At 50.9% G+C, this 25,615-nt stretch overlaps 1 protein-coding gene across 1 annotated transcript in view; it reads left to right on the top strand.

Annotated features, from left to right (window-relative positions):
- Clic6 (chloride intracellular channel 6) overlaps positions 1 to 23,268 on the top strand; it is a 36,632-nt gene extending 13,364 nt beyond the window's left edge. The window contains exons 2-6 of the mRNA XM_040750453.1: positions 11,284 to 11,393; positions 11,954 to 12,079; positions 12,977 to 13,083; positions 13,988 to 14,169; positions 21,282 to 23,268. Of these exons, the coding sequence (XP_040606387.1) occupies positions 11,284 to 11,393; positions 11,954 to 12,079; positions 12,977 to 13,083; positions 13,988 to 14,169; positions 21,282 to 21,443 (687 nt within the window). The 3' untranslated portion in view covers positions 21,444 to 23,268. The remainder of the gene's footprint in view (positions 1 to 11,283; positions 11,394 to 11,953; positions 12,080 to 12,976; positions 13,084 to 13,987; positions 14,170 to 21,281) is intronic.
- Positions 23,269 to 25,615: the final 2,347 nt, after the last annotated feature.

Below are 25,615 nucleotides of genomic sequence, written 5' to 3'. Positions count from 1 at the left end.
GGCGCTGTCTTGGCTGACAAAGAACTTTGAAGTTTTGCATATTAATCATCCTGACCCAGAACCCTTGACTATGTAAGGATTTAACTGTTACAAGATGTCCAGTGACTCTGGGCTGTTAAAAGCGGAAGAACACTCCTTTGGGACAGAGTTCCGACAAAGTTTTGTGATTTCTTCCCCCCCTCTCTAAATACCACAGCATTTTGTAAAAGTCACCACTGATTGTCTGCTTTGAGAGCTCACCTTCACCTTCTGGCACATTTTACACGACGGCGTGACCTCACGGTCACCTGATTAACATCTGTCACTCTTCACCAGAGGACCGCAGCCCAGGTTGCTCCTAAAGCTGGTGAACCCTGGCATTTTGGTTTAGTCGGACAGGCTTATTTTATAGTCTCCAAGTGTCAGCGGTCAGGAGGCTGACACAGCCTGGGGTTTCGGAAACATGAAGCTACAGATAGACTCCACTAAATAACCCTAAAACAGAGCCGCTCCTCAGTGGGAGAGCTTTGACAGGAACAGAAACAAAACAAAACAAGAGGCAAAAGCAAATGAACGGCTCTGAGCCCTAACAAAATGACTATAAAGAAAACGCAGGTGACAGCATGAGGCTCAGTGGGACCCCGAGCCCGGTGATGTCACAGGAGGTGGGGCTCTGTTTTAGGGTTATTTAGTTTTTCTAGACTTTCTGGATTTATTTGTTATTTTCTCCCCCCTCAATGTGTCTGTGGTATGGACACATGTTCATGTGTGTGGGTGTGTCCTTGCCCATGGTGTCATGTGTGTGTGTGTGTGTGTGTGTGTGCGTGTGTGTGTGTGTGTGTCCTTGTCCATGGTGCCGTGTGTGGAGTCTGGAGGCGGTCATCAGCTGTTTCCCCTCTATTGGCTTCTACCTTATGTTGTTGTGCTCACTGAATGTAGAGCTCACTGATTCAGACTCTCTCTCCTCTGTCCCCAGCCCTGGGGTGTATATGTGGGAACAGATTCCCGGCTTTTCATGTGGGTGCTGGGGACCTAAACTCAGGTCTCCATGCTCACACAGTTAGCACTTTTACTGACTGGTCTGTCTCCCCAGCCAGAAAATTCATTGCTCAACACTGAAATCCTACGCAGAAGGACACTCCCCCAAGTTCTAGGGACATCTGGGTGATTAAGGCGCCTTAAGGGGTTAAATCCTAGTTACATTTCACTCGCGGGTATTTCCTGGGGGCTGTGGTGAGTCAAGAGATACACGTGGAAAATATATCTTCTCGTCACCAGGGGGCACCAATGCCTTCCCTAAGCAGTGGCTAGGTCTCAGAGGGCAGGCTGCAAATCTTCATCTGCCCCCAGAGGCCATGCGGAGGGGCGAGCGCGTCTCCGGTGTTGACACCAGAACAGCTTTGGTAGTTCTGGGGCTCACACAGAAGCTCTGGCCTCTCAGCTTGGGACAAAGGAAGCTCGCTGGCCTTCCTTGGCGCCTGCGCCATTACATGAATCCCCGGAGCGGCTCCATGAAGGAAGTTTCTAGAAACGGGCTAAGCACCCGCGGTGTCACAGGTTGTCCCTGTTTCTGACCCACTGAGCTCACCTGCCAGGCTGTCTGGGACAAGTGTTTGGATTTCCCGTCGGAAGTTGCGCAGCAGAGGCTTTCTGGCTCTAGGTGTAGCAGATTTCCAGAGTCTAGAAAGCTTAGGCGAGCCTGGCTTGCTGCCTTACGGTTTTGCTGGTCCGAGCATGACGGCCTCTCACTGGCTTCCGGAGGGCTGGATTCTCCCGAGGCTCTAGGGGTCCATCCGCGTTCTTTCTTCTCCAGCTGCTGGAGACCACCCGCCCTTCTGGATCCACGACCGCCTCCTTCCACACATCAGGGCCAGCAACTCCTTCCCTGATGGTCCTCCCCTGGTGGAAACTTTCCTCACAGCCGCTAGGAGAGGGCTGCACTTTCAGGATCCCCCATGATTGGGGCTAGAGGCTTCGTAATCATGCAGGGTGACACCCGCGTCTCAAAAATTCCTCACGTGGGCAGGATGCGCACAGACCTCTCTGCCTGGCAAGGCGATGGGCTGGGAGGTGCTGTGAGTTAGGGTGCGGGTGCCTTTAAACGGGTCACACCCCCCTCCCACCGTCTACTGCATAGGTGAGAACTGTCCGAACTCATTTCCCCCATTGCCGTCATTGTCAGTCAATGGCAGAGACAGTGGTGGTCAAGGGAAGACCCGCTTGGGAAACCAGCTGGGGAGTATTTCCCAAGCTTCTTGGGAAACTGAGGTTGGCAATGGGTGCTTCCTCAGGTGGAGAGTGGGAGGGGCAGGCTGAGAGGTTAAGGAAACCCAGATGAGTCAAGCAGCCTTCCCGCTACCAGAACCAGAAGCTGGAAAGAGAGCGAGTGCGGTTCTGCTGCAGCCTTTTATAAGAACCTCCGTACACGCCCTCTAGCCACGCCCAAAAGTGGGCCTGGCTAGCGGCGTCGTTCACCGCCCTGTCTCTAGTCACGCCCAAAGTGGGCGTGGTTAGCGGCGTGGCCCCGCCCTTTCTTTAGCATCCTTATGCGTCTCTAGAGCGCCACATGGCTAATGGCGCCGTCCTAAGTCTCCTCCTGCAAGACAGAGGTCGGTGTTAGGAAGGACTTGGTTTAGTACCCAGCACTACCCCTCCCTGCTTCTCCTGAAAACTCTTTGTGGTCAATGGGGGCAGTGGTTCTACCCACTTTAAAGAAAAACAAACAAAAACCCAGACCCAAACTCCGTGGTTGGCCACATGAAGCATACGGGGTGGCAGAGAGGGGACAAAGGCCACAGCTCGCAGCTGTTTTACATCCGCCTCCTTTTCTCTTGTGGCGGCAGTCTTGCAGGGTCAGGACTCGCTGTTAATCAAGCCGGGCTCCTTGCACTCCAGGGTTAGTGGAGTTACAAAGTCGACCTCGTTGCCCCTTTTCCTGGCGAGAAGAGGGAGTGTGTCGTTTAGGAGCCCCAAAGGCGCCCACCAGCACCGTCAGGTACTCCCTCCCACTGGTTCGGCACACAGGACGGCGCAGCCAGGGTCCCAACCCTGCTCCATCTCCCTTCCAAACATGGCGTCCCCTGTGCTTGCCTGCTTCTGGCACGACTCTCCTGTTGTCACTCAGAGTCTTGCAAGCCGCCTTTGTACTGCAGGGATGAGGGAAGCAGTCCAGAAAGCACCACCCAGCTCTGGAAGCGTTCCCACGAAGGCAGAGGAAGGGCAGGGGTCTCTCCCATTTTCATAGCACGAGATGAACTGGATTCACACTAGCTGGGTCCTTCCATTCAAATCCTGCTGTGTGGCCCTGGGCAGGTCCCCTTGTCTGTCTGTCTGTCTGTCTGTCTGTCTGTCTGTCTGTCTGTCTGTTAGCTCTCATCTGTAAATGGAGATAGTAACAGGACATACATATCCACCAAGGCCCTTGTTAGGATCGATGGTAGTAACTTAAGTAACACGTTTCAGACAGTAAGCGTCACAGAATGCACGCTGTGTATGTCCAAGTCACTGTTGCGGCCCTGGCCACCGCCATCATCGTCACCATCGATATTTCACGGTGTGATTGCTTAGTTCATGATTCGACCTGGAAAAGACAGGGTGGCTGTGGGCTTCTCAGGGCCTCAGGCCTGTGGCTTGGAGGAGATGCAGGTACTCTTGGAATGGAGGCGGGAGCCTGTGTGGCTGACACAGGTCTTTTGAGCCTCAGCTTCCTGGGAGGAGAGACCACCAGGACCTACCGCCAGGGGACTCCTGCCAGCTTTCCCTGCTCATTCTGGATGCAGACTCTCTGGTTTGAGTTCAGGGGAGCCCCCTGGAGGATGGGAGAGGAACGGAAGCCTTTGTTGAGAGAGACTTTGAGAGGGAGAAGGGACTCGTTCCCAGCCCTCTTGTTCAGTGTCTGTCGGTCAGGTGTGTCTGTTACGTGTTCTGCGCTGAGCTATGCTGGGGGTGTCAGCCCTCTGATGCCTGGTTTTGTTGGTCCAGCTCAGCAGAAGTCAGGCCCAGAGCAGGGTGCAGATGCTGACTTGCGTTTAGCTCTGGGTAGGCTTGGGCTGTTTAAGGCCCCGCCTCCTCCCTGTACCCCATAGGTCTCACTCCTTCGTCCGCTCAGTCTCCATGGGAGCCGATGGGTCCTTGCCGTGGGATCTGGGGCCACCTCCTCAGCCTTCATTGTCAGCTGTGGAATCTGCTGTGTCCTCCCATGCAGATGTTCTCTGGTGGGGGTGTGGCGGCCTGCTTCTGGGTGACCGAGGAGGACTTCAGTAACATCTGCCCAGGTGTTAGGGTGAAAAGCCCTTCCAGCTTGCCTGGAACTTAACACGGGCAAGAGACTATTGGTAGACTTGGTCCTGGGCAAACCAGGCAAGCTGACCCCTGCTTGGGTGCCCTAGTACTAACCCAAGTCAGGAAGGAGACAAGCCTTTTTTAAAATTTAAATTATTTATTATGCACACAGTTTTTTAACTGCGTACATGCATGTACCTCAGGAGAAGGCATCAGACCTCACTACAGGTGGTTGTGAGCCACCATGTGGTTGCTGGGGATTGAACTCAGGACCTCTGGAAGAACATGCAGTGCTCTTAACCTCGGGGCCATCTCTCCACTCCAGAGACAAGCCTTTTATGAGCATGGGGTCATATCTTCTGGGGGGCTAGTCAGCCCTGCCATGGTCAAGGTGTGCACACTCACCGCCATGGACCCTTCATTAAAAGAGGTCAGGGCGGCTCTCGGACTTGAGTGCCAGGCCAGAAGTCTTGCCTCTTTGCTTCCTGGCTGAAGATTTATTTGCCTTTTCTACTAAAGGCATTTGAAGTTTTTCCTCCGAGTAGGTATGGGATGGGTGACTTGTTGAGAGAGGGGAAAAAATCCGTTTCCCTGAGGAGGACGTGGGCTGGCATGAAAATCACACTAATTGAGGCTTGTTAAGAAGTACCTTAAATTCCGTAATTGCCTGTTCTGATGGGGTCGGGTTTGGGAGAGTAGCGATGCTGCTGCTGATAATATGACAATAATAGCTCCCTTTATTGGGCCCCCAAGATGTTTAGGCATATCAGTAATTTTATCCCTGCCCCCTGCACTCTCTCTCTCTCTCTCTCTCTCTCTCTCTCTCTCTCTCTCTCTCTCTCTCTCTCTGTGTACCTCGTTCTTTCAGACAGGATTTCTCATTGGCCTGGAACCTTCCAAGTGGGCTGTCTGGCTGCCAGGGAGTCCCAGGAACCTCTTTTGTCTCCATTCCATGGCGCCGGGATCACAGGCGTGTGCCATCATGCCTTGCCTTTAAAATGCGCAGGGTCTAGAGGGCCAAACTGTGGGCCCCGTGCTTTCAAAGCAAGATCTTTACACACTGACCCACGAGCTCAGGGCAGATCTTTGTTTTTAAAGTGACGGAGGCTCGCGATTATTCAGCAGCGGGGGGCCGAAGGCTTCCCCTCCCCTGCACCAGGGTTACCTCTTCCCTTTTGGCCATGTCTCAGAGGAACTTGGTGTTGCCTAGACATGGAGATGTCGGGCTACGGAGACAGGTGGCTCAGTGGGTCAAGTGCACACTTGCGGCGCGAGCCACGGGGTCCTGAGTTCGGATCCCCGGCACCCATGGAAAAACATGGGTACACAGTACACGTCTGGAACATCGGCACTGCAGGGTGGAGATGGACAGATCCCAGGGGCTCAGTTAGTGAGAGGCCTTGTCTCAAGAAACTTAAGAGGGGGAGCCATCGAGGAAGACATTCAATGTCACTTTCTGATTATCACACACACACACACACACACACACACACACACACACACACACACACACACGGTGGGGCGGGGCAGGAGTAAATTAGGAATAAGTGAGTTAGGGCCATGAAGAATATTGCAATGTAATTCTTTTTTTCAGAATCATAGGAACTCAAGGTGTCTCGGATCCCAGCCCTACAGCACGGGCCGTCACTGTGACCCCAGGAGGCTGGGGCTGAGGTGGCTTGCTTGGGGAAGATGCTTTTGACTGTCACTAGGGCCTCTCGCTGCTGCCTTCCTCTTCCACCTCCCGGTCTCTCCCTTTGTGGCACATGCGGCTCAGCGCGCCACAGCTCTTTGCAGCGAGTACGCGTGGGTTTTACACAGGCCCAGAAACTCACAGCTATTGACACAGCAGAAGGGGCAGGGTGCTCCCATGGGGTGCTCCCAGGGGGGCACTGGTTCAATAAAGTCACTATCAGTAGAGTCCCAGATTTCTCTTTGCTGCCAACTGCTAGTGCCTGTGAGAATGACCAGAGACAGGGACAGATAGGGTCACCGGCTCCAGGAACTCACTGAGGCTTAGAGAGACCTCAGCCCTCCCAGGAAGGCCCAGTGGGACAGTCCCCATGTACCCTAGAAGTTCCTCACCCAGGAATGGGGCCATTTGCTGGCTTTTAACGGTCCACAGAGCAGACACACAGTGGGAGCAGACACACAGTGGGATTCTTTGCCCAGGTGCTCGTCTCTTTTGACTTCAGGAGTGACGATATTCTCCATGTTCTGACGTAGCAAGAAGGCTCTCAGTGGGGGCTGGCACCTCCACCCCGGACTTCTCAGCCTCTGGGGTTATGGGAAGTGAGTGTGTTGACATTGTTCACTACCTGGCCACTGGGGTTCCGTGACAGCGCCAGTTCCAACTGGTCCTTTGCTACCTCACTCCCCTCTGAAAGGACTCCAATTGCCCACGTCCATCTTCCTTCTGACATGTACCTCTTCTGAGCACCCGCCATCTCTATTTAGCCGAAAGTCCCCCTTGTATCCTGGGAACAACGGCCATCGTTTCTTGTTATCTCTCTTCAGAGCCTTGCCAGGCCGCCATATTTACTCTCCGATCCCTCCACCCCACTCTGGTCCCTTCACCCCTGTGAGGACCAGGAGACTTCCTGTGCCCAGGACACGCGTGCCTCCTCTTTCCTCATTTGGCATCTGGGCACCAGAAAAACGGGGACACCAAATTCACTGCTTTCTCATCTCTCCTCAACACCCAGCATTGTTTCTCCTGGGGTTTGCTAAGAGTAGAAAAAAATGTGCTTATGTTACAGAATATAGAAAGAAGGTGGAACCAAGAAGCTGAGAAAGTAAGCTGGTGGGTATATGTGTACTTGTAGGTTTCCTGCTTGGCAGGTCCCGTCACCCTTGGGCCCCCAAATAACACACCGACGCTATATTAATTATAAAAGTGTTGGCCGGTGACTAGGGCTTCTTATTGGCTAGCTCTGTCTTAATAATTAACCCATTTCCATCAGTCTATGTATTGCCACGAGACTGTGGCTTACCCAGTAATGCCCTGGCGTGTTGTCACCCCTTTGGCAGCATGGTGATTCTGTAGCAGGCTCCGTCTGCCTACCTTCCCAGAATTCCCCTCATCCTCGTCCTGCCTATCTTCCTGTCTCACTGGCCACAATGTTTTATTCATCAAACAATAAGAGAAACATATAAAGAAGGAATTTCCCCATCATATATGGTCTTTTGGCGTGAAAGAGCGAGAGGGCGGGGTGACGAGGGCGGGGTGATGAGGGCGGGGTGATGAGGGCGGGGTGATGAGGGCGGGGTGATGAGGGCGGGGTGACGAGGGCGGGGTGATGAGGGCGGGGTGATGAGGGCGGGGTGATGAGGGCGGGGTGATGAGGAGCCACCGAGTATGCTTGAAGATTGTCACCAGCACTGAGATGTCTACTAGGTCCGCTGAAAGCAGTCACCACAGTGGACGGTAACAGTGCGGCTGTCACCTGTACCTCCAGGGCAGTGGTTCTCAACCTGTGGGTCACACCCCTTTGGGGGTCGCATATCAGATAGTTACACTATGATTTGTAACAATGGCAAAATTACAGTTAGGAGGTAGCGACGAAACAATGTTACGGTTGGGGGTCACCACAACACCAGGGACTGTACTGAAGGGTTGCAGCGTTAGGAAGGTTGAGAACCACCGCTCTAGGGCATCAGAATGGTCATTTGGTCAAAGGGAAAAAAAGCTTACAGGTAGCAAACAATTCCTTCCACAAATTCGGGGTTAAGAAAGTGTGGCAGATTAGTGGGGGCGGCTCTGGTATTTTGAGGTCCTGGGGCAGAAGAGGATCTGTTCGCTGCTGCATTGCTGCTAGCTAGACCCTTGTGTCCACAACCTGGGGTCCCCTGAGTAGGCGCAGGCCGGGGACCAGCCATGTTACTGCACCCCTAAGGCCAGGGTAGATGCCATTTGCAGAGGAACCTTCCGCGAACAGGCCGGAGGTGAGCTGCCACACTCTGAGACCTGCCATCCAAGACGCCCCCTGCCCCACCCTGCAAAGTGCAACATTTCAGTGTCTGAGGCTTTGCTGAAGATGAAAAAAAAAAAAACACTTCAATTTCTCAAGCTACTTAATTTGATTTAATCAGAAACATGGACCTACAAAAACTTCCCCTGCAGGCTGAGAACCCTGCTGAGAAATCTCAGCCCAGAGTGCAATTAGCCAGAGAGAATTACCAACATTGGGAAATAAAACCCCGTATGATAGAGCCTCCCAATTATGGGGACAGTGTCAGTTATTCACTCCGAATGTATATGTATTTATCCCATCATCTTGTCGGGTTAATGATACAAGCAAGGCGATCCACTCCCATTATTGCTCAATAATGGACCGTGGAGATGGCGTATCTCCGCCTTTATTTTTGCTGGCACATCCTAGCACTGAAGCGCATTAAAGTAATAAAATTAAGCAAGGCGTCCCTGTCCCTCCCACCATGTTCCCGTAACCCCCTCATTTGCAGCAGACTGCGCTAGAAAGAAAGTTTTAGAGCAATTTAGGATGAGGCAACGCTGGATCTGTAAATCCTGTTTTATTGGCAGTTGGGGGGCAGCTCACGAAGATGCCTAGCAGCCTTCAGTTTATGGGCTCCTCTGGGTTGGGATGATTCCGTGTCAAGGCCACATGGGGGATCATGGGCAGTCAAACATCTCTTCATTGTTTTTACACCATGAGTTTTGCGGCCTTCAGGACCATTCTCTCACCTGTAGACTGGCCTGCTAAGCTTTAGGTGTGTGTGTGTGTGTGTGTGTGTGTGTGTGTGTGTGTGTGTGTGTGTGTGTGCGCACATGTGTGGGTGCCCATGGAGGTCAAAGGTTGGCACAGGTGTCTGTTTGTTTGCTCTCCACCTTATTTTTTCCAGGCAGGCACTCTTGTTGTCCCTGGGGCTTGCCACAAGTCCCCGAGATCTCTGTGTCTCCATCTCTTTGGAGTGGGATTACAAGCATGGGCCACTCTGGCTTCTTTTTACATGGGTTCATGGGCTCAAACTCAGGTCCTCACGCATGCATAGCAAGCATCCAGCAGCCGGACTATCTCTATGACTCAAAGCCAAAGTTTCTTATGGAGTTGAATGTCAAAAGCAATTTGTATATGCTTTATATATGTGGTATCTCCACCAAAGGCAGCAGCTGCCAGGGTTGAGGATGTGGTGAGGACAGCTTTGAGGGAGAACATGGGTGTGAGTTTGGGAGCATCAGATAGAGCAGGGTGGACCCGCCTGTGTAATCCAGTTCTTCTCTGGGTGCTGTGTCGTGAGGCAGTGAGGGGCAGGGAGGCTTCGTGGACAGAGCACATTGTCCTGTGGCCCTTCCGACACACTACATAACAGGAGAACTCAGCAGGGCTTTGCCCCGTTCACAATGAGCTATGACCAGGTCCAAGGGGCGAGGAGAACCATCACCCCACTCCGTGGAACTTCCAGACGTTATTGTGCTCAGCGGAGCTATTATAAAAACAAGAGGCTCAAAAGCCGGTGGGCAAGTCAGGGCTGGCCAGACTGCACACCCCTGTGTCTCCTCTCCCTCTCCTCTGCTGGGTCTGACTGTGCCCAGACCCGCACAGGTAAGAGAATGTAGGACAGGCTTCCAGACACCAGGGGCTGGGCATCCTGCACAGCTCATCTGTGCCACAGACCAGACAGCGGGAGGCCAGGGCAACAGGGCAATGGGGTCCCGGCAGGTGTGTCCTCAAGGTGGGGGAGGCAGGGCAGTGTTTCAGGGTCCCACGCCATGGGATTGTGAAGAATCCTGGGCGGGCTGTGTTTGTCAGCCACTGGGCCGTCACGTCGCCGACTCCACCTGGGGGAGTCCCCAGATCCTTGGCTTGTGATAGGCAGATAACCCATGTCAGCTGCAGGAAGGGAGGCCTGGCTTAGGGGATACGGGACACAGACAGGGAGCTTAGGGGACTCCAGGTCCAGCAGTTGTCGGGGTCAGTGGGAGACTCCTGTGCACGCAGCCTTTGTGGCTGGCGCTTTTAGAAACTGAACTGCCATCATTTCTCCTCTTAACCCGTAGGAATATCTGTTCATGGGTTGTCTGCTCACTGACTTACCGTGGATAACAAAATACCCGAGGTTGGAGAGGGAATGAAGGATAACTCACCACCAGGGGCTGCCATGCGTGACGCTGGCCTCTGCCCAGCTATGACGACAGTCTCACAGCAGACAGTGTCACGGGGCGGGGGTGCGGAAGTGACTGTGTAGTGAGACAGGAAGTTATCCACAGTCCCAGCTCCGGGGCGGGGGGAGGGGAGTGGCAAGGCTAAGATTCAAGGTCATCTTCAGCTATGGATGAGTCTGAGACCAGCCTGAGTGACTTGAGGTTCTGGCCCAAAACAACCAAATAATAATAATAAAATAAAACAGCCAAACAAAACAGCAGCCAGACCCAAGAAGCTGGCAGAGCCTGGCATTGCCATTTTTTTGTCTTTTTAAGTAACATTTTACTTTCATGAGAATCACCCCCAGAGACCAGTCTGAAAACTTCCCAGAGAAAGTCCTCCATGGCTTTGTCACCATCTACTTGGTCCCAGTTTTTTTGTACATTAAAAAAAATAAGATTCATTTATCTCTATTATATGTGCGTACTTGTCTTTGTGTTTATGGACTATGTGCATGCAGTGCCCATGAGGGCCAGTAGGGGGAGTCCGACCATCTGGAACTGGAGTTAAAGACGGTTTTGAGCCGCCACGTGGGTGCTGGGAACGGAACCCAGGTCCTCTGCAAGGCCAGACAGCACTCTTAACCACTGGGTCGTCTCTCCAGGCCGAATCCCCATTTTTTCCTGTGTGTGTGTGTGTGTGTGTGTGTGTGTGTGTGTGTGAGAGAGAGAGAGTGTGTGTGTACAAGCATCCTCCTGCACCATTTCTAACCCATGTAGACTCTGAGTTAAATGACCTCAGAAGGCTACATGACTATTCATAAAAATCCATCATAGTTTGTGTGCTTGCACTGTGACTGTTGACATCTTTCGCTGTGAGAATAGGTCAGATGAAGATCTCTTCTTTTTCCTACTCTCAGGCTGGTTATGACGGGGAGAGCATTGGAAACTGCCCATTTTCTCAGCGTCTCTTTATGATCCTCTGGCTAAAGGGTGTTATCTTCAACGTCACAACAGTGGACCTGAAAAGGTGAGATGAGGCTTCTGGGTCATTGAAATGATGGGACCTAATTCCCTGCACGAGGCAACACACTCTTTCGTGTAGACAAGCATGTATACGCACATACACAAACACGCGCCTGCATGCTGCTAAGGGCCGCGGGCATGTAATGGTATGTTTATCCTTTAGCCTTGAAATGAAGACCGAGTGCTAGCCAAGTGGTATGATTCATATAGAGCTCATGGGCTGCAGGGAGACATGGGGTTTGGGGGCCAGCGAGAGCCTGCTTTCCCTGTTATCCCGCAGCTGCATGCCTCCGGAGGTCTGCTGAGCAAGCACTGTTCCTGGAGGGTAACGCTGGAGAGCTAACTGTCCCACCTCTGCAGCCAGAAAAGGGGTTGCAGAGGGGTGAGTTCACCCATCAGTAGTTAGTGTGTTCCTTGGCTTTGATCTCCAGCAAGCCACCTTATTAATTCACGGGCCACTTTCAGATTCTCAAGGGCTGTATCCCTTAAGTGGCGCAGCGTGCCCTCGCCCATGACCCCAAATGCCGAGACCATCTACGCAGACTGTTCTTCCCTCCTATCTAGGAAGCCTGCGGACCTCCAGAACCTGGCTCCCGGGACGAATCCTCCTTTCATGACTTTTGATGGCGAAGTCAAGACGGACGTGAACAAGATCGAGGAGTTCTTAGAGGAGAAGTTAGTTCCCCCACGGTAGGCCTCCTGGAGCTGATACAGCATTGTTGGTGCTTTTCTCTTTGGTCAAGCACAGTAGGCCAGAGGAAACAGCTGGGTTAGACGACTTGAGTTAAGATGGACTCTGCTTCTAGTCTGATTTCAGTCCTGTTGCTGTGATGGAAACATCCTGACAATAAGGCAGCTGAGGGGAGGGAGCACAAGGTCTGTTTTCTCACAGCTCCGAGTTGTAGTCCAGGATTGCAGGGTAGGATGTCAGCCGGCCACATCCCGCTCACAACCAAGAGCAGAGAGAAATGCATGCCGGCACCTGCTACTATCATGCCTGCCCCTACATAGTCCAGGACCCCTTCCTAGGGAATGGCACCTCCCACAGTGGACTGGATCTTCTTGTATCAATTAACTATCAAATCATACCCACAGGCCAATCTATTCTAGACAGTTCCTCAACTGAGGCTGTTCTCTCATGTGGTTCTAGAATGTGACAAGCTGACACTTAAAACCAACTATCACAGCTTCCCTTCTTTATGTCCACAGAGTGGCTGGCAATCAGGGTGGTACGGCATACGGCATGGAGGAGGCGTTATTGCTGTGTGGGATAACTGTTTCTCATGTCTGCTTTTGTGAGAGTGTGGACCCTTTAGGAAGTCAAACCCTTTCCCTAGACCAGGGAGGGAATTAGGTCATGAACGTCTGGTCGACCCCCGTGTCCTAGGACTGGTCTTTCCAGGGCTTGATACAATGCAGTTCTCCCAAATCGTGTTTCTTACTCAGCCCTGAGATGCATAGTTTGCTAACCCAGTGCAGGGGAGCTCGCTGTTTTAATATCTTCCCAGAGGGAGATATTCCTCTCTGCTGCATTATCCTAACCAGCTTTTGTTCTTTTTGTGACCCTCCAATTTTGAACTCTTCAAGGTACCCTAAGCTGGGGACACAACACCCCGAATCCAACTCAGCAGGAAATGATGTTTTTGCCAAATTCTCTGCATTTATTAAAAACACCAAGAAGGATGCAAACGAGAGTAAGTATTCCTGTTCTGGGCTCTGTTCCCACGCGGTATCCCACATGGCTGCTGGAGAGACCCCGGGCATCTGGCTTGTTTCACAGAGGGTACAGATGGAAGTCTGGAAATAAGGAAGATGCCCCCATCTTTAACTCTGCCTATGACTTTGGAGAGCCTGTTTCTAGAGTTTGGGAATCCAAAATGCAACACTATTATGGGGAAACATTTCAGTACCCAGCTGTCCCCACCGGCAGCACAGCAGCTGTTTAGATGATGTCCCTGTCACTCTCTACCTAGTCATAGCTTCTCGTAAATGTTTGAAGAGTTTGGGCTGGAGGCATGACTCAGCAAGTAAGAGCACACATTGCTCTTGCGGAGGACTGGAGTTTAGTTCCCAGCCCCTACGCTAGGTGGCGCATAACCACACCTAACTCCAGATCCAGGGCACCTGGAGACCTCTTCTGGCCTCTGAGAACACTGCACACATGATATATACACACTGCACACATGGTATACACACGCTGCACACATGGTATACACACGCTGCACACATGGTATACATACACACTGCACACATGGTATACACATACTGCACAAATGGTATACACACACTGGACACATGGTATACACACACTGCACACATGCTACACATACACACAGGCACAGACACAGACACAAATAAATACAAAAGTTTAGTTAGAAATATCTTTTAGAATCCAGACGGGTCCTAGCAGCAGCACAGCTGTGAGGGTGCCCAGGGAGACTGAGTTCTGTCTGCCTCCGTGTCCTTCTGGCCTCCTCACTGCTGACCAGCCCTGTCTCGGAAAGGAAGCGCATCCAGCTCTCTCTTGCCAAGGCAGAAAAACGAAGCGGCAGCCGCTCGCACGGCTTCTCTCAGGCGTCTCTTGCCTTTGCGTTTTAGTTTATGAGAAGAGCCTGCTCCGGGCCCTGAAGAAGCTGGACAGTTACTTAAACAGCCCACTGCCGGATGAGATAGACGCCTACAGCACAGAGGATGTCACTGTTTCCCGAAGGAAGTTCCTGGATGGGGACGAGCTCACACTGGCCGACTGCAACCTCTTACCCAAGCTCCACATCATTAAGGTTTGTCTCTGCGCCTGACTCTGCACCCCGTGCTGCACGCACGAAGGAGGCTCTGTGGTTCTTTGCTCTGACTTGCACTTCGGTCAGACCCCGAAATAGGCCTAGAACACAGGCTTGAATCGAAAACCTGCGGTTTCTGTTCAAGGCAGCCAGGCTGCGGTGTTCAGACAAGTGGACCCATGAGCTCCAGGTGTTTTCCTAAATACCAGTGAATGCGCTCCCTACCTGTCTTCGCCGATAGTCTCAGGGTCTCCTTGGTTTTTACCATATGTGGCTTGGAGACGATGCATTGTTGACAGTCGCAGGGATAAACATTGTTCTAGGGTGTCCTGTCAATTATTAATATCAGCTTTCCTTTGCTAAGAGCCGTTGATATAGCTACTTGGCTTGGCCTCTTCTGTAGCTGGTACCCTGTCTTTCTACAAGACCCAATGGTTGTATCCAACTAGAATTATTTGAGGGTGGCTTTTAGATTTTTATTTTTTTAATTTTAGTTCTCACCAGGTGACCTAGCACATCAGAACTCGTACCGGCAACCCTGGGGTTCCCAGGCGGCCGGCCCACACTTGGACTTCTGAGTTGCTTCTCTCTCCCCCGACCCTATTGCTGCCACTTAGAGGTGTCAGTTGCTGTTATCACGGCTGCCACTGCTCCGTGTGTGACCCTCAGATGTCCAAAGTCTTGCATGGGGGCATCTTGAGTTTGACTCAGTTCTCGATGGGTCTCGGGCTGGTGTAGGGGTGTAAGGGTGGGGAGAAGGGAGACATGGGAAATACCAGTCAATGCCACGTTCTAGGTTCGTGTGTTTAATTGGCTGGTGGAATCACCCATCTGGCTCCAAGAGTCCGCGGTGGGCTACCTTACCTTTCTCTTCCCGAACACCATCTTCTTCCCGCTCTCTCCCCCTCAGCCTTTAGCTTTTCCTTTCTCTCTTCGGTGTTGTGCTTCCAGGAGACCTACTTAAGGTGGACACTCGTGATTCTTTGGGTGAATTATCTTTGTTAATAGCCTTGTTCGGGTCCCAACATCCAAAGTCTAACGAAGGCTTCTCAGCTCTCCAACACCTGAATCTAGAAGCCATTTTCCAGTGAGATACTTACACCACTGCGCTTTTGTTTAGTCCCTCTCAGGGATGGAATTTTAGTCTTTGCTGTGACTGACCCAGCAGCACACAGGTAGGTACAGGATGAAGAAGGGATTGTAGTTGCTCTGACAAATGCTTGAGAAAAAGCAGTATCATAGAGAAAGGTTTGTTTTGGCCCATGGTTTCAGAGGTATGGTCACACTCAGCTGGCTCTGCTGGTGTTAGGCCTGTGGTGAACAATACGGCACAGGCAAGCAGCTCACTCTGTGGAAGCCAGAGAGCACGCTAGGGAGGGCCAGAGACAAGACCCTTCCCAGGATTTCAGTGGCCTAGGCTCCACTTCCTATTACCCAGTCAATCCACTGTAATTAACCAATCGGTGAAGCTATCACTACCAGTTGGGGACCCAACCTCCCTTGTAAAAGTGTTGATTATCCAAACCACAGGGACATGAGAATCATCACAGCCACAAAGCACTAATCACAATGCGATTATTCATATAAAAAAGGGGGACTGGAGAGAGGGCTCTGTGGTTAAGAGTGCTTGCTGCTCTTGCAGAGGACCTGGGTTTGGTTCCCAGTATTCACATTGGACAACTCACAACCACCTGTAACTCCAGCTCCAGGGGATCCACATCTCCTCTGGCCTCTGTGAGTACCTGCACTCAGATGATTGCATTCAGATGAGATGAGCACACACACACACAGACACAGACACACACACACACACAGAGAAAGACACATATATACACACAGACACATACATACACACATACACACACAGACAGAAACACACAGACACATACACACAGACACAGACACAGACATACACACGTGTAAAAGTATAAAGGGCTAGCTGCAGGAATGGGAGGGGAACGGGTGTGTGTGTGCTAAAAGCAGTCCATGGTGCTAATATAAGACTTAGACACGAAATCTTCAAGCCATTTAGTACTTATAATGCTAACTATTTAATGATCTTCCAAAACAGAGCACTTCTGAAGGAAATGAGAATTATGGTAAAATGCAAGAGTGGAGAGATTTATAATTTATCTCCCTTCCTGAAACCCACTGAAAATGATATTAAAAATAGAGTATTGGTTTCATCTTTCACAAGCCTGCAAAAGAATGACAGGTCACCCACAAATGAAAAGAAATGTAAGAGACGGGACTGATGTATGGTTTTATATATATATATTTTTTTTTTCTTTTACACCCTAAGAAAATTGTCCTTGATCTTCAATGAGTGCTTCTTAATTTTTTTTTTTTTGGAGACAGGATTTCTCAGGCTGGCCTCGAATTCACAGAGATCCCCCTGCCTCTGTTCGGATTAAAGTTCTTCAGAAGTAGATAATTTGTTTCTGCAACACTGAGACCTTTGCTTAGAGGGTGGGGTGTGGCGGCGAGGGAAAGATTATAGAGCACACTTGGGCGATGTCTTGAAAGAGATGGAGTTGAAGGAGGGCTATGCCGAGGACACCTTTATAGCCTGTGCCCAGCCACTCACCCGCTGGGACCCCCTGGAGGGAGATGGGGTAGCAGGAGGGAGGGGATCTGGCACTGTGTTTTGAGGCTGCTGAACAGAGTTCCTTTATCCTAATGCTAACTGCTGAATGCTCTGATGCTAACCTCTAACTCCAGCTCTGATGTGTCCCTGAGTAGAGTAGAGGCCTGAGGTTCCCAGGCGATGCTTGGTTGTGAAGACTGAGTTTGCTCTCCCGGTGGCCCTGGCCCACCCTCTTATAGCCTCACAGAATTTCTAAGCAAATGGTAGCCCCAACATGTCTGCCTTACTAAACCATGACTAGCAGCAAGAAAGAATCCACATGGGGCCACTGTATAGCCAGAGATGATCTAAGTGGAGATGAGCTTGAATCTGAAAACAAATCACCCAAGGTCAAATGGACAGGCTCTAGATGCTTAAGTTCATGATGGGAGAAGGGGGAGGAGAGAAAGGAAGGAGAGGGAGGACAGAGAGGAGGGAGAGGAGAGGGAGAGGAGAGAAGAGGAGAGGGAGGGGAGGAGAGGAGAGGAGAGGGAAGGGGAGGAGAGGGAGGGAAAGGAGAGGAAGGGGAGGGAGGGAAAGGAAGAGGAGAGGAGAGGAGACAGAGAGGAGAGGGAGAGGAGAGGGAGAGGAGAGGGAGAGGAGAGGAAGAGAAGAGGGAGAGGAGAGGGAGAGGAGAGGGAGAGAGAGGAAGGGAAAGAAGAGGGAGGGGGAGAGGAAGAGGAGAGGGAGGGAGAGGCAAGGGAGGAAGAGGATAGGGGAGGGGAGGAGAAGGAGGGAGAGGGGAGGAGCTCGTTCATGCTCCATCTTACATGACTGCCTTATTTTTATATTAGTACTGTAATTATTGTCTGCTGAGGATCAAAGCCAGGCAAGGGCTTATACATCGTTAGCCCCAAAGCTCTGCTCCCAAGGCCATGCCATGTGTAGGAAACATTCCCAGAACAACACGGTGAGACTTCACCGAGATTCTGCAGTGGGGGGGGGCCCTTAAGAGCTGCACCTGCTCCTTTCCATTGTCATAACAAGATGTTTGAGGCAGGGGTATGCAGGAAAGTTTACTTATCTCTCAGTTTTAGAAGTTCAAGAGCAGGAGTCAACTCTGGTGGGGACCTTACGGCATCCCAGGGTAAGTGTGTGTGTGTGTGTGTGACCATAGCTAAGACAGGAAGTGACCATAGCTAAGACAGGAAGTGACCATATGGTGAGACAGGAAGTGACCATATGGTGAGACAGGAAGAGACCATAGCTAAGACAGGAAGTGACCATATGGTGAGACCTCCCCACAGAATTAATCTGAGTGCCATGAGAACTACTTCAGTCTCTCCTGAGTGTGTTGTCCCAACCATGCCCTCCTCTAGAGCTCTTCTTCTTGAAGGTCCCAACACACATTGTCCCACTGAGACCCAAGCTGCCAACATGTGACCCTTTAGGGATGGTACTCAAACCACATCAGACAGTCAATAATGCTTAAAAACAGCAAGGACGACACAGACAGACCATAGAACAACCCACGGGGCAGGGGTGGGGGGTTGGGATTCACAATGGCCTCAAGTATCTTCATGACATCAAAAATCAGAAAACAGTGGCCTTACTTCAAGAGAGGAAAGGGAAGGCTGTCTGGTGTTTTATGAAAGAGTGTTATATCCCCGGTTATTATCCACCCAGACACTGGCCTCAGCAAAATGAGTGCTCCTGAGCAGTGAAATTGCTCTATGATGAAATACCCAAATGATCACGAAAATAGGAATGGGAGACAGATAAGGCATGTGTTGGAAAAGGCTGCTGAGAAACGGAAGCTATTTCGACCTAACTTAGAGCATAGATTTGCTCAGACACTGGCTTGCTCAAGGACTATCGGAAGAGCGAGAGACTTAGCTACCCAGTCCCAGCACACACACAGCTCTGCCATTCACCTGTTTGGTTTCTCTGTTCTCGTTTGTTTGGAGAACACACGACTCAGGGGCTTAGAGAGGGTAATTATGTTTTAATTAAAGATGAGATAAATTTATAAAACGAATCCACAGCTGGAAATTCAATAGGAGGGGACAAGTCCTTCTCAAGAGTTGCTTTGCTTGGAGTTGCAGCCCTTTCAGTAGGGAACCTGAGCTGATGCTGGCTCAGAGACCAAACAGCTGCTGCAGGGACAGAGGAAAGCCAGGATGTGGTAAACTTGGGTGTGGTCACAGTCACCAGGTGGGGGTGGGGGTGGGGCACAGGAGAAGAGCCGGGAAGAAGTGGAGATGTAAACATTCCCTCCTGTGATGCCACCAGGAGTCAAACTTGATAGATGATATCAGCGGACTCTCACAAAGAATGAATCCTCAGCCCTCTGGTTATTGAAAGGGGATGTATGCGTAAATGTGCATACACACACACACACACACACACACACACACACAAAAAGAGAGAGAGAGAGAGAGAGAGAGAGAGAGAGAGAGAGAGAGAGAGAGAGAGAGAGAAATATGTCTTTAAAACAATAAGATGGGACAGGAGGGATGTTTCCGAGGTTAAGAGCACTTGCTGCGTTTCCAGAGGACCTGAGTTCAGCACCCATGTCAGGCAGTTCACAGGTGCCTGTAACACTGGGTCCATGGGAGCCAACACTCCCTTATGGCCATCACAGGCATCTGGACTCCCATGCACAGCCATCCCCCCATCCATATAACTTTAGAAAGTAAATCTAAAAAACATTTAAAGTGCAGTTAGCAATCAAGAAAGTCACCTGGTGCCAATCTGAACTCCACAGTGTGTGCACACGCTTGCACTCCATCATACGTAGTTACACAGGCGCATGGAGATTATACACACACAGAGAAGTTATACACGCAAGAGTCCATGCACGAGAGGCAGACGTTTCGCAAATAGCCTCGTTAATATTAAAATATCCAGGCCTGATGGCGCAGGCCTGTACTACCAGCTGCCTGTGAGGCTGGGGGAAGGAAATTGCAAGCTCGACCCTGCCTGGGCTACAGAGTGAGCCCAAGGCCTGGCTGGGAGAGTTAATAGGACTCCACCTCCAAATAAAAGGTAAAGAGGGAGCTGGGCTCAGCGGAGGGGCCCTTGCTAAGCTTGCTTGAGACTCTAGGCTAAGACTTTTCAGAAAGGTCAGAAGTGAGGCAGGTGAGTGCCAACCAAAGAAATGGAAACCCCTGGCCTGAGCATCCTGAAGTCTGTGTTCAGGGAAGGACGCCACACCATGCCGGAGGCTTTCCAGATGTTCCTTGGTCCTAACTTGCTGCCACACTGCGCCAATGGCTGCTAGCGGATACTAAGATCTGATTGGTGCTGTGTCTCCTGCTTCATCCCGCCATGCCAGGAACAGCAGGGAGGGAGGGGACACAGCAGAAATGGCCACTGAGGCAGATGGGATCGTGCCCCTCCCCCAGCGCGTGTGTCACGGTCTTCGTCCCTTCAGTGGAGGCAGAGCCCTGATGAGGTCTTGACTTCAGACCCCTGGCTTCTGGGACTCTGACAGGATGACTTCCTGTTCTTGGTTCTTCGGGTGTGGGGCACTGGAAGTCTTATATCCCCCAGCATTGGGAGGGGTCCTTAGCGTCTTGCCCATCTGGCCCGCTCCTCACCAGGGAAGCGTCTCACGCTGCTGCGCTTCTTAGAACATGCACCCCACTTGCTATTTTTTTTCTTGCTTCCATTGTCTCCACGATGATGAGGTCACACTGTTTCGTTCATGCATCCGGCAGTGACGGACTTCTGCAGAGATACCACACGCAGATGTTAGGGATTGCTGGCGATGAGAATGGGGAGCTAGGGGGGAGATACGGGAGGTTCAAAGGTCCTGACGCAGTCTAAGATGAAGACTCGTCACGTGCCTTCACGCAGCACATGGTGACACCTGACAGCGGCATTGCCGTAGACACAGGGAGGAAGCCACTGACGTGTGCACGCGCACGGGGGATCCCAAGGATCATTTCTGGTAGCTTGGCGGGTGGGACTGCAGGGATCTCAGATTAGTTGTTATTGTTATTATTATTATTGTTGTTGTGGTTTGCTTTGACATATTACAAAAAAAAAAGAAACTTAGAGGAGGAAGGTTTATTTTGGCTCACAGGAAAGCCGTCACGGCAGGGAAGGTGTGGAGGCTGGAATGGGGAGGCAGATGGTCACATTGCATCAGCAGTTAGGACACGGACAGCGATGGGTGTTGGTGCTCAGCTCCCTTCGCCCTTTGAATTCAACCCGGGCCCCCAGCGCACGGAATCGTGTCTGTTACAGCTAGTGTGGATCCTTCTACCTCAACTGACGCAGTCTAGGGACTCCCTCACAGACAGACCAGAGGTTTGTGCCCTAGGTGAGTCTAGATTCCATTATAGAGTGACTGCACTTGGTTCCTGTCCCTCTGTGACCCTGCCTGTCCTCAAGGTGCCCTAGCAATGTTACAGTGCCACCAAGGGCATCCCAGGATGACTCCAGGAGCTACGCCGTGCATCTCCTAGGGGTGAGATGGTCTGACTTGGCCCGGGAGAGTGTTGTACCCCTTTCCTCATCATTCCCTCTCGATTTTCAGATCGTGGCCAAGAAATACAGAGGTTTTGAGTTTCCTTCTGAAATGACTGGCATTTGGAGGTACTTGAACAACGCCTATGCCCGGGATGAGTTCACTAACACATGTCCGGCTGACCGGGAGATCGAACACGCGTACTCGGATGCGGCAAAAAGGATGAAGTGATGCTCGCTTGCCTTCCGGTCCCTTTCTCAGATGAGTGAGCGAGGCTTCCAGGAGAGCCCTCTGTGCTTCCCCAGAGGCGGCGTTTGCACGATGTCTCCAGCTCTCTGAATGCCACCACAGGGTGCATGGCCTTGGATTTGTCTACTCATTGCTACATCTCGTCTATGCTAACCCCGTACTCTCGTGATCGTGCTTAGGGCAGCGGTGTTTCGCGCTGTGCTTCAAAGACTTGGACTTCCATCCCCCTGTTTCACAGAAGTTAGTCTTTCTTTGATATTTCACATACACAGCTTGCTTTTCTCTTCTTCAATATTAGTTTAAAACGAAACACTTTAGAGCACTGTTAGAGGGTACGAAGAAGAAAGTAAAAATCACCTAAAACTTACTGTGTGTAACTTTTGGTAACAAATTGTTGAATATTTCTAGATTCTTCAATCTTTCATGTATGCCTGTGTGCACATGCGTGCGTGTGTGTGTGTGTGCACATGCGTGTGTGTACGTGCATGCGCACATACACATATACACACACATGTGCACATGCAGATACACATCACACATAATTTCCTTCATACATGGTGTGGCATTTGTAAGGGGCTGATGAGGGGACCTCTTGGTGCCTCAATGGTCATCACAGAAGACTTAAGACAAAGGATTTGTCCCCGATGAGTCACATAGGGACCGTAGGCGCCCCCCCCCCCCCGCAGTGCCAAGGGATAGCAGGAACTGGGGTGATGGGACCAGGGTGTCCTCTTCTGCTCCGAGGATGCTGTCGCCTCTGAGTCCTGGAAGGGTGTAGAGAGTGTGCTCCTGGGCCTTTGGCTCTAACTTCCTTCCCGGTCCCTTCTCTTCTCTGTCCTCTAGAGGAACTGTGCCTTCACGGGGACTCTTTCTGTCAGCAGCAGTGTGGAGAATTCCCCCTGTCTTATGTCATGTGAGCCTATGACTTCTGCTCGTGGCAGTTCTTCAATGAGAGCGTGCGGCTGAGGCTAGCTCATTCATGTCTACTTTCTATCTCATTCTGAGGCTAGCTCATTCATGTCTACTTTCTATCTCATTCTGAGGCTAGCTCATTCATGTCTACTTTCTATCTCATTCTGAGGCTAGCTCATTCATATCTGCTTTCTATCTCATTCTGAGTCCAAGCAGGGCAACTAAATTCCAGGAGAAAGCTCAGAAAATCCTACTCTTAAGCACTCCTGCTCTTTAACGAGGAGTGTCTGGTCTCCTGTGGCATTCCCTCCTTCATCCCTGGGGCCGCCCAGCATCATAGCTAGGCCCATGGGTGGCTGCTGGGCTCCAGCCCAGTTGTAGATGAGAAAATGTGAGGCTGCTTAGAGGCTCTACCAGACATCTCTGGCTGTATCTTCACAGCCACACGTCTTCCAGGAAACGTCTCTTGTAGACTTGGCTGTGGAGCATGGTGGGTTCTGGAACCCTCATGCGTAATCTACTCAGTGGGCAATTTGTTTGGATGAAAGTGAGATTCACGCAAACAGTAAGATCCTAAGATTGGGTGAAGAATGTCTCACAAGGACATGAAGTCCAGTACGGAGGCCTGTTCATATCCTTGTTTCTTATATGCTCTGGCTTCAGCTCAGTAGTTAGTTTCTTTGTCACTTGAGGGAAGAAGGTTTTAGGATCGTGTCTAGCCCATATCACCACAGTCCAAATTATTTCACATCTCTTTAGGAGTCAGCTTTTACAATGTGACATTCACACTTGGTAAATGAGTGGATAATAGGGTGTTAGTCCTGTTAATTTTGATCTTTTAGATATTAAGATGATCACCAATGGTGTGCCTTACAAATAAAACATTTTCAATCAACTTTATTGTTTTTCTTTAGTTTCTTTTGTGTGTGTGTGTGTGTGTGTGTGTGTGTGTGTGTGTGTGATGTGCCTGCATGTGTGCCTTTGTGTTTGGATGCATGTGGCTGCCGTGCATATGTGGTGAATGCTTGGGAGGCCTGAGGATAATGTCAGGATCTTCCCTCCTTACTCTTTCGGGGCAGAGTCTCTCAGTCAAACCCAAAGTTCTATATGGCGCATCTTGCTAGACAGCTTTCTTTAGAGATCCCTCTACACCTCTGAGGCTAGAATTACAGGGTGGGCTGCCATGTCCACATTCGAGCAAGCTGAACCCCAGTGCAGCAGGTACTTCAACTGCTGAACCACTCCCAATTCCAGTAAAGACTGAAAGTGAAGCCAACCTCCCTCCCTTCTTCCCCCTCCCTCCCTCCCTCCCCTCCTCCCCCTCCCTCCTTTCCTCCTTCCCTTCCTCCCCCTCCCTTCCTCCCTCTCCCCCTTCCCACCCCCTTCTTCTCCCTCCCCCTTCTCTACCTTTTCCATTTTGACTTAAAGGAATAAAATGAACCTCCTTTAAAAGAAGGTGAGATCAAATTTGAGCCAGAGGTTGCTGGTGTGAGATAATCCATATGTGAGCTATGAACCACAGACGTGTAAGTGGTACCTCAAGAGGCCTGAGCAGGTATGTGTGACCTCTTTGTCCAGGTGACGGAAACAGGTCATCCCATTTATACTGGTAGCTGTAGGAAGGTGGCTCCTTGGGGCAGTCACCTTTAGTCCTTGTTGCCAGCCTCACTCCCATTCTGCTCTTCCCCCACCCCATCCCAGCCCCACCCTCAGCCCTGCCCCATGCCCCAGCCACACCCCTTGCCCCAGCGCTACCCTTATACCCTAGTCCCACCCCCAGTGGTGGAATTCCAGAGAGACTGATCGTAACCTTTGGGATCATGCAATTCTATTCTCACTTATTTGTTGCTGCGACCTGAGAATTAGAAAACAATTTTAATATTTTTTTTTATTAGAAAGCCAACTTTCCTGGTGGGGCTGACTACAGACAGCCGCAGCCTGGGAAAGAGCATGGGTATCCTCTCTAGTCCTCCCAACAACTGGAGATGGAAGAACAGTCACCCTGCAAGACCTCCATCCCCTACGTGCAGACTCTCTGCACACTTGCGCACACACACACAGTTGAAGCCAGCCTGCAAAGCCTCCTGTAACTTTAATGCTTCTGGCCTGGCTAGGTCCTGCTACCCTTCTCTGCCCCAAAGAAACACGCGGGCGCTATATTAGTTATAAGTTGTTGGCTGGTGACTTGGGCTTCTTATTTCTAACTCATAACTACTAGTCTAAATATTTCCTTGTGATCTTATCTTACCGGAGAAAAGGTCCAGGCCACTTATTCCTTTGGGGTCTACATGGAGTTTTCTCAGTGTCTCTGCAGAGAAGATTTCCTGCTTGTCCCTGCTTCTACACTGATTCTGCCCTGCTAAGTCACTTCCTGCCTGGATCACAGGGCGACTTCTCTTTACTACATTTCCCAGAATCCTCCTTGATGCCTAGTCCCACCTATCTTGCTTCCCTATTGGCCAGCAGTACTTTATTCATCAACCAGTAAGACAAACGTATACACAGAAGGCCACTCCCCATCAACCTGCACTCCCTGTGTGCAGACCCTCTGCATACATGTGCACACACACACACACACTCACAGTAGAAGCCAGCCTGCAAGGCCTCCATCCCCTGTGTGCACACAAATACATGCACATGTGTCCTTAACACCTTCACACGTTCCCACACACATCTGTGTGGGCATCCACACACACACACACACACACACACACACTCACACACACACATGCACAGCCTCCCCCAACTCCCAGAGCAAGTGGAGCTCAGGGCTCCCCTTCAGCACATGCTTCGTCCTAAGAATATGTAATCCACAGTTCTACGAAATGGACCAATTAAGTGGTAAGCATTACAAGATGGCAACGGTTTAGCTTTTCCTCTTAAGTCGATTACCTTTCAAAGTTTGAATTTCTGATTCATCTCTCACCATGCCCTGGGTGTGGTCACTTTATAGTGCCGAATGGGTAGTTGTGATCCCTGGCCACAGGCACAGGTTCATCTGGGACTTGCAGGTCATGTCTGTCTTCCTATGTCCTCTGTGTGTCTAGGAAGCCACCACTGCTGTTGTAGCCTGGCTTAGGCAAAGTCGCTGTTCTCAACTGCAGAGGGTTCAGCTTGAGTTTTGGACAGCTGTGTCTCTGAATGACACTGTATAGTCAGGGAGAGCCCAAAGCTGCCATTGTGTGGCCTAAACTAGGACAGGTAACTTGGTCAGGTCATGGTTCAAGGAAAATTACGTTCTG

This window comes from Mesocricetus auratus, unplaced genomic scaffold (assembly GCF_017639785.1).
Source record: "Mesocricetus auratus isolate SY011 unplaced genomic scaffold, BCM_Maur_2.0 Super-Scaffold_100008, whole genome shotgun sequence".
Classification (NCBI taxonomy): domain Eukaryota; kingdom Metazoa; phylum Chordata; class Mammalia; order Rodentia; family Cricetidae; genus Mesocricetus; species Mesocricetus auratus.
This window is presented reverse-complemented; position numbering and strand designations above follow the sequence as displayed.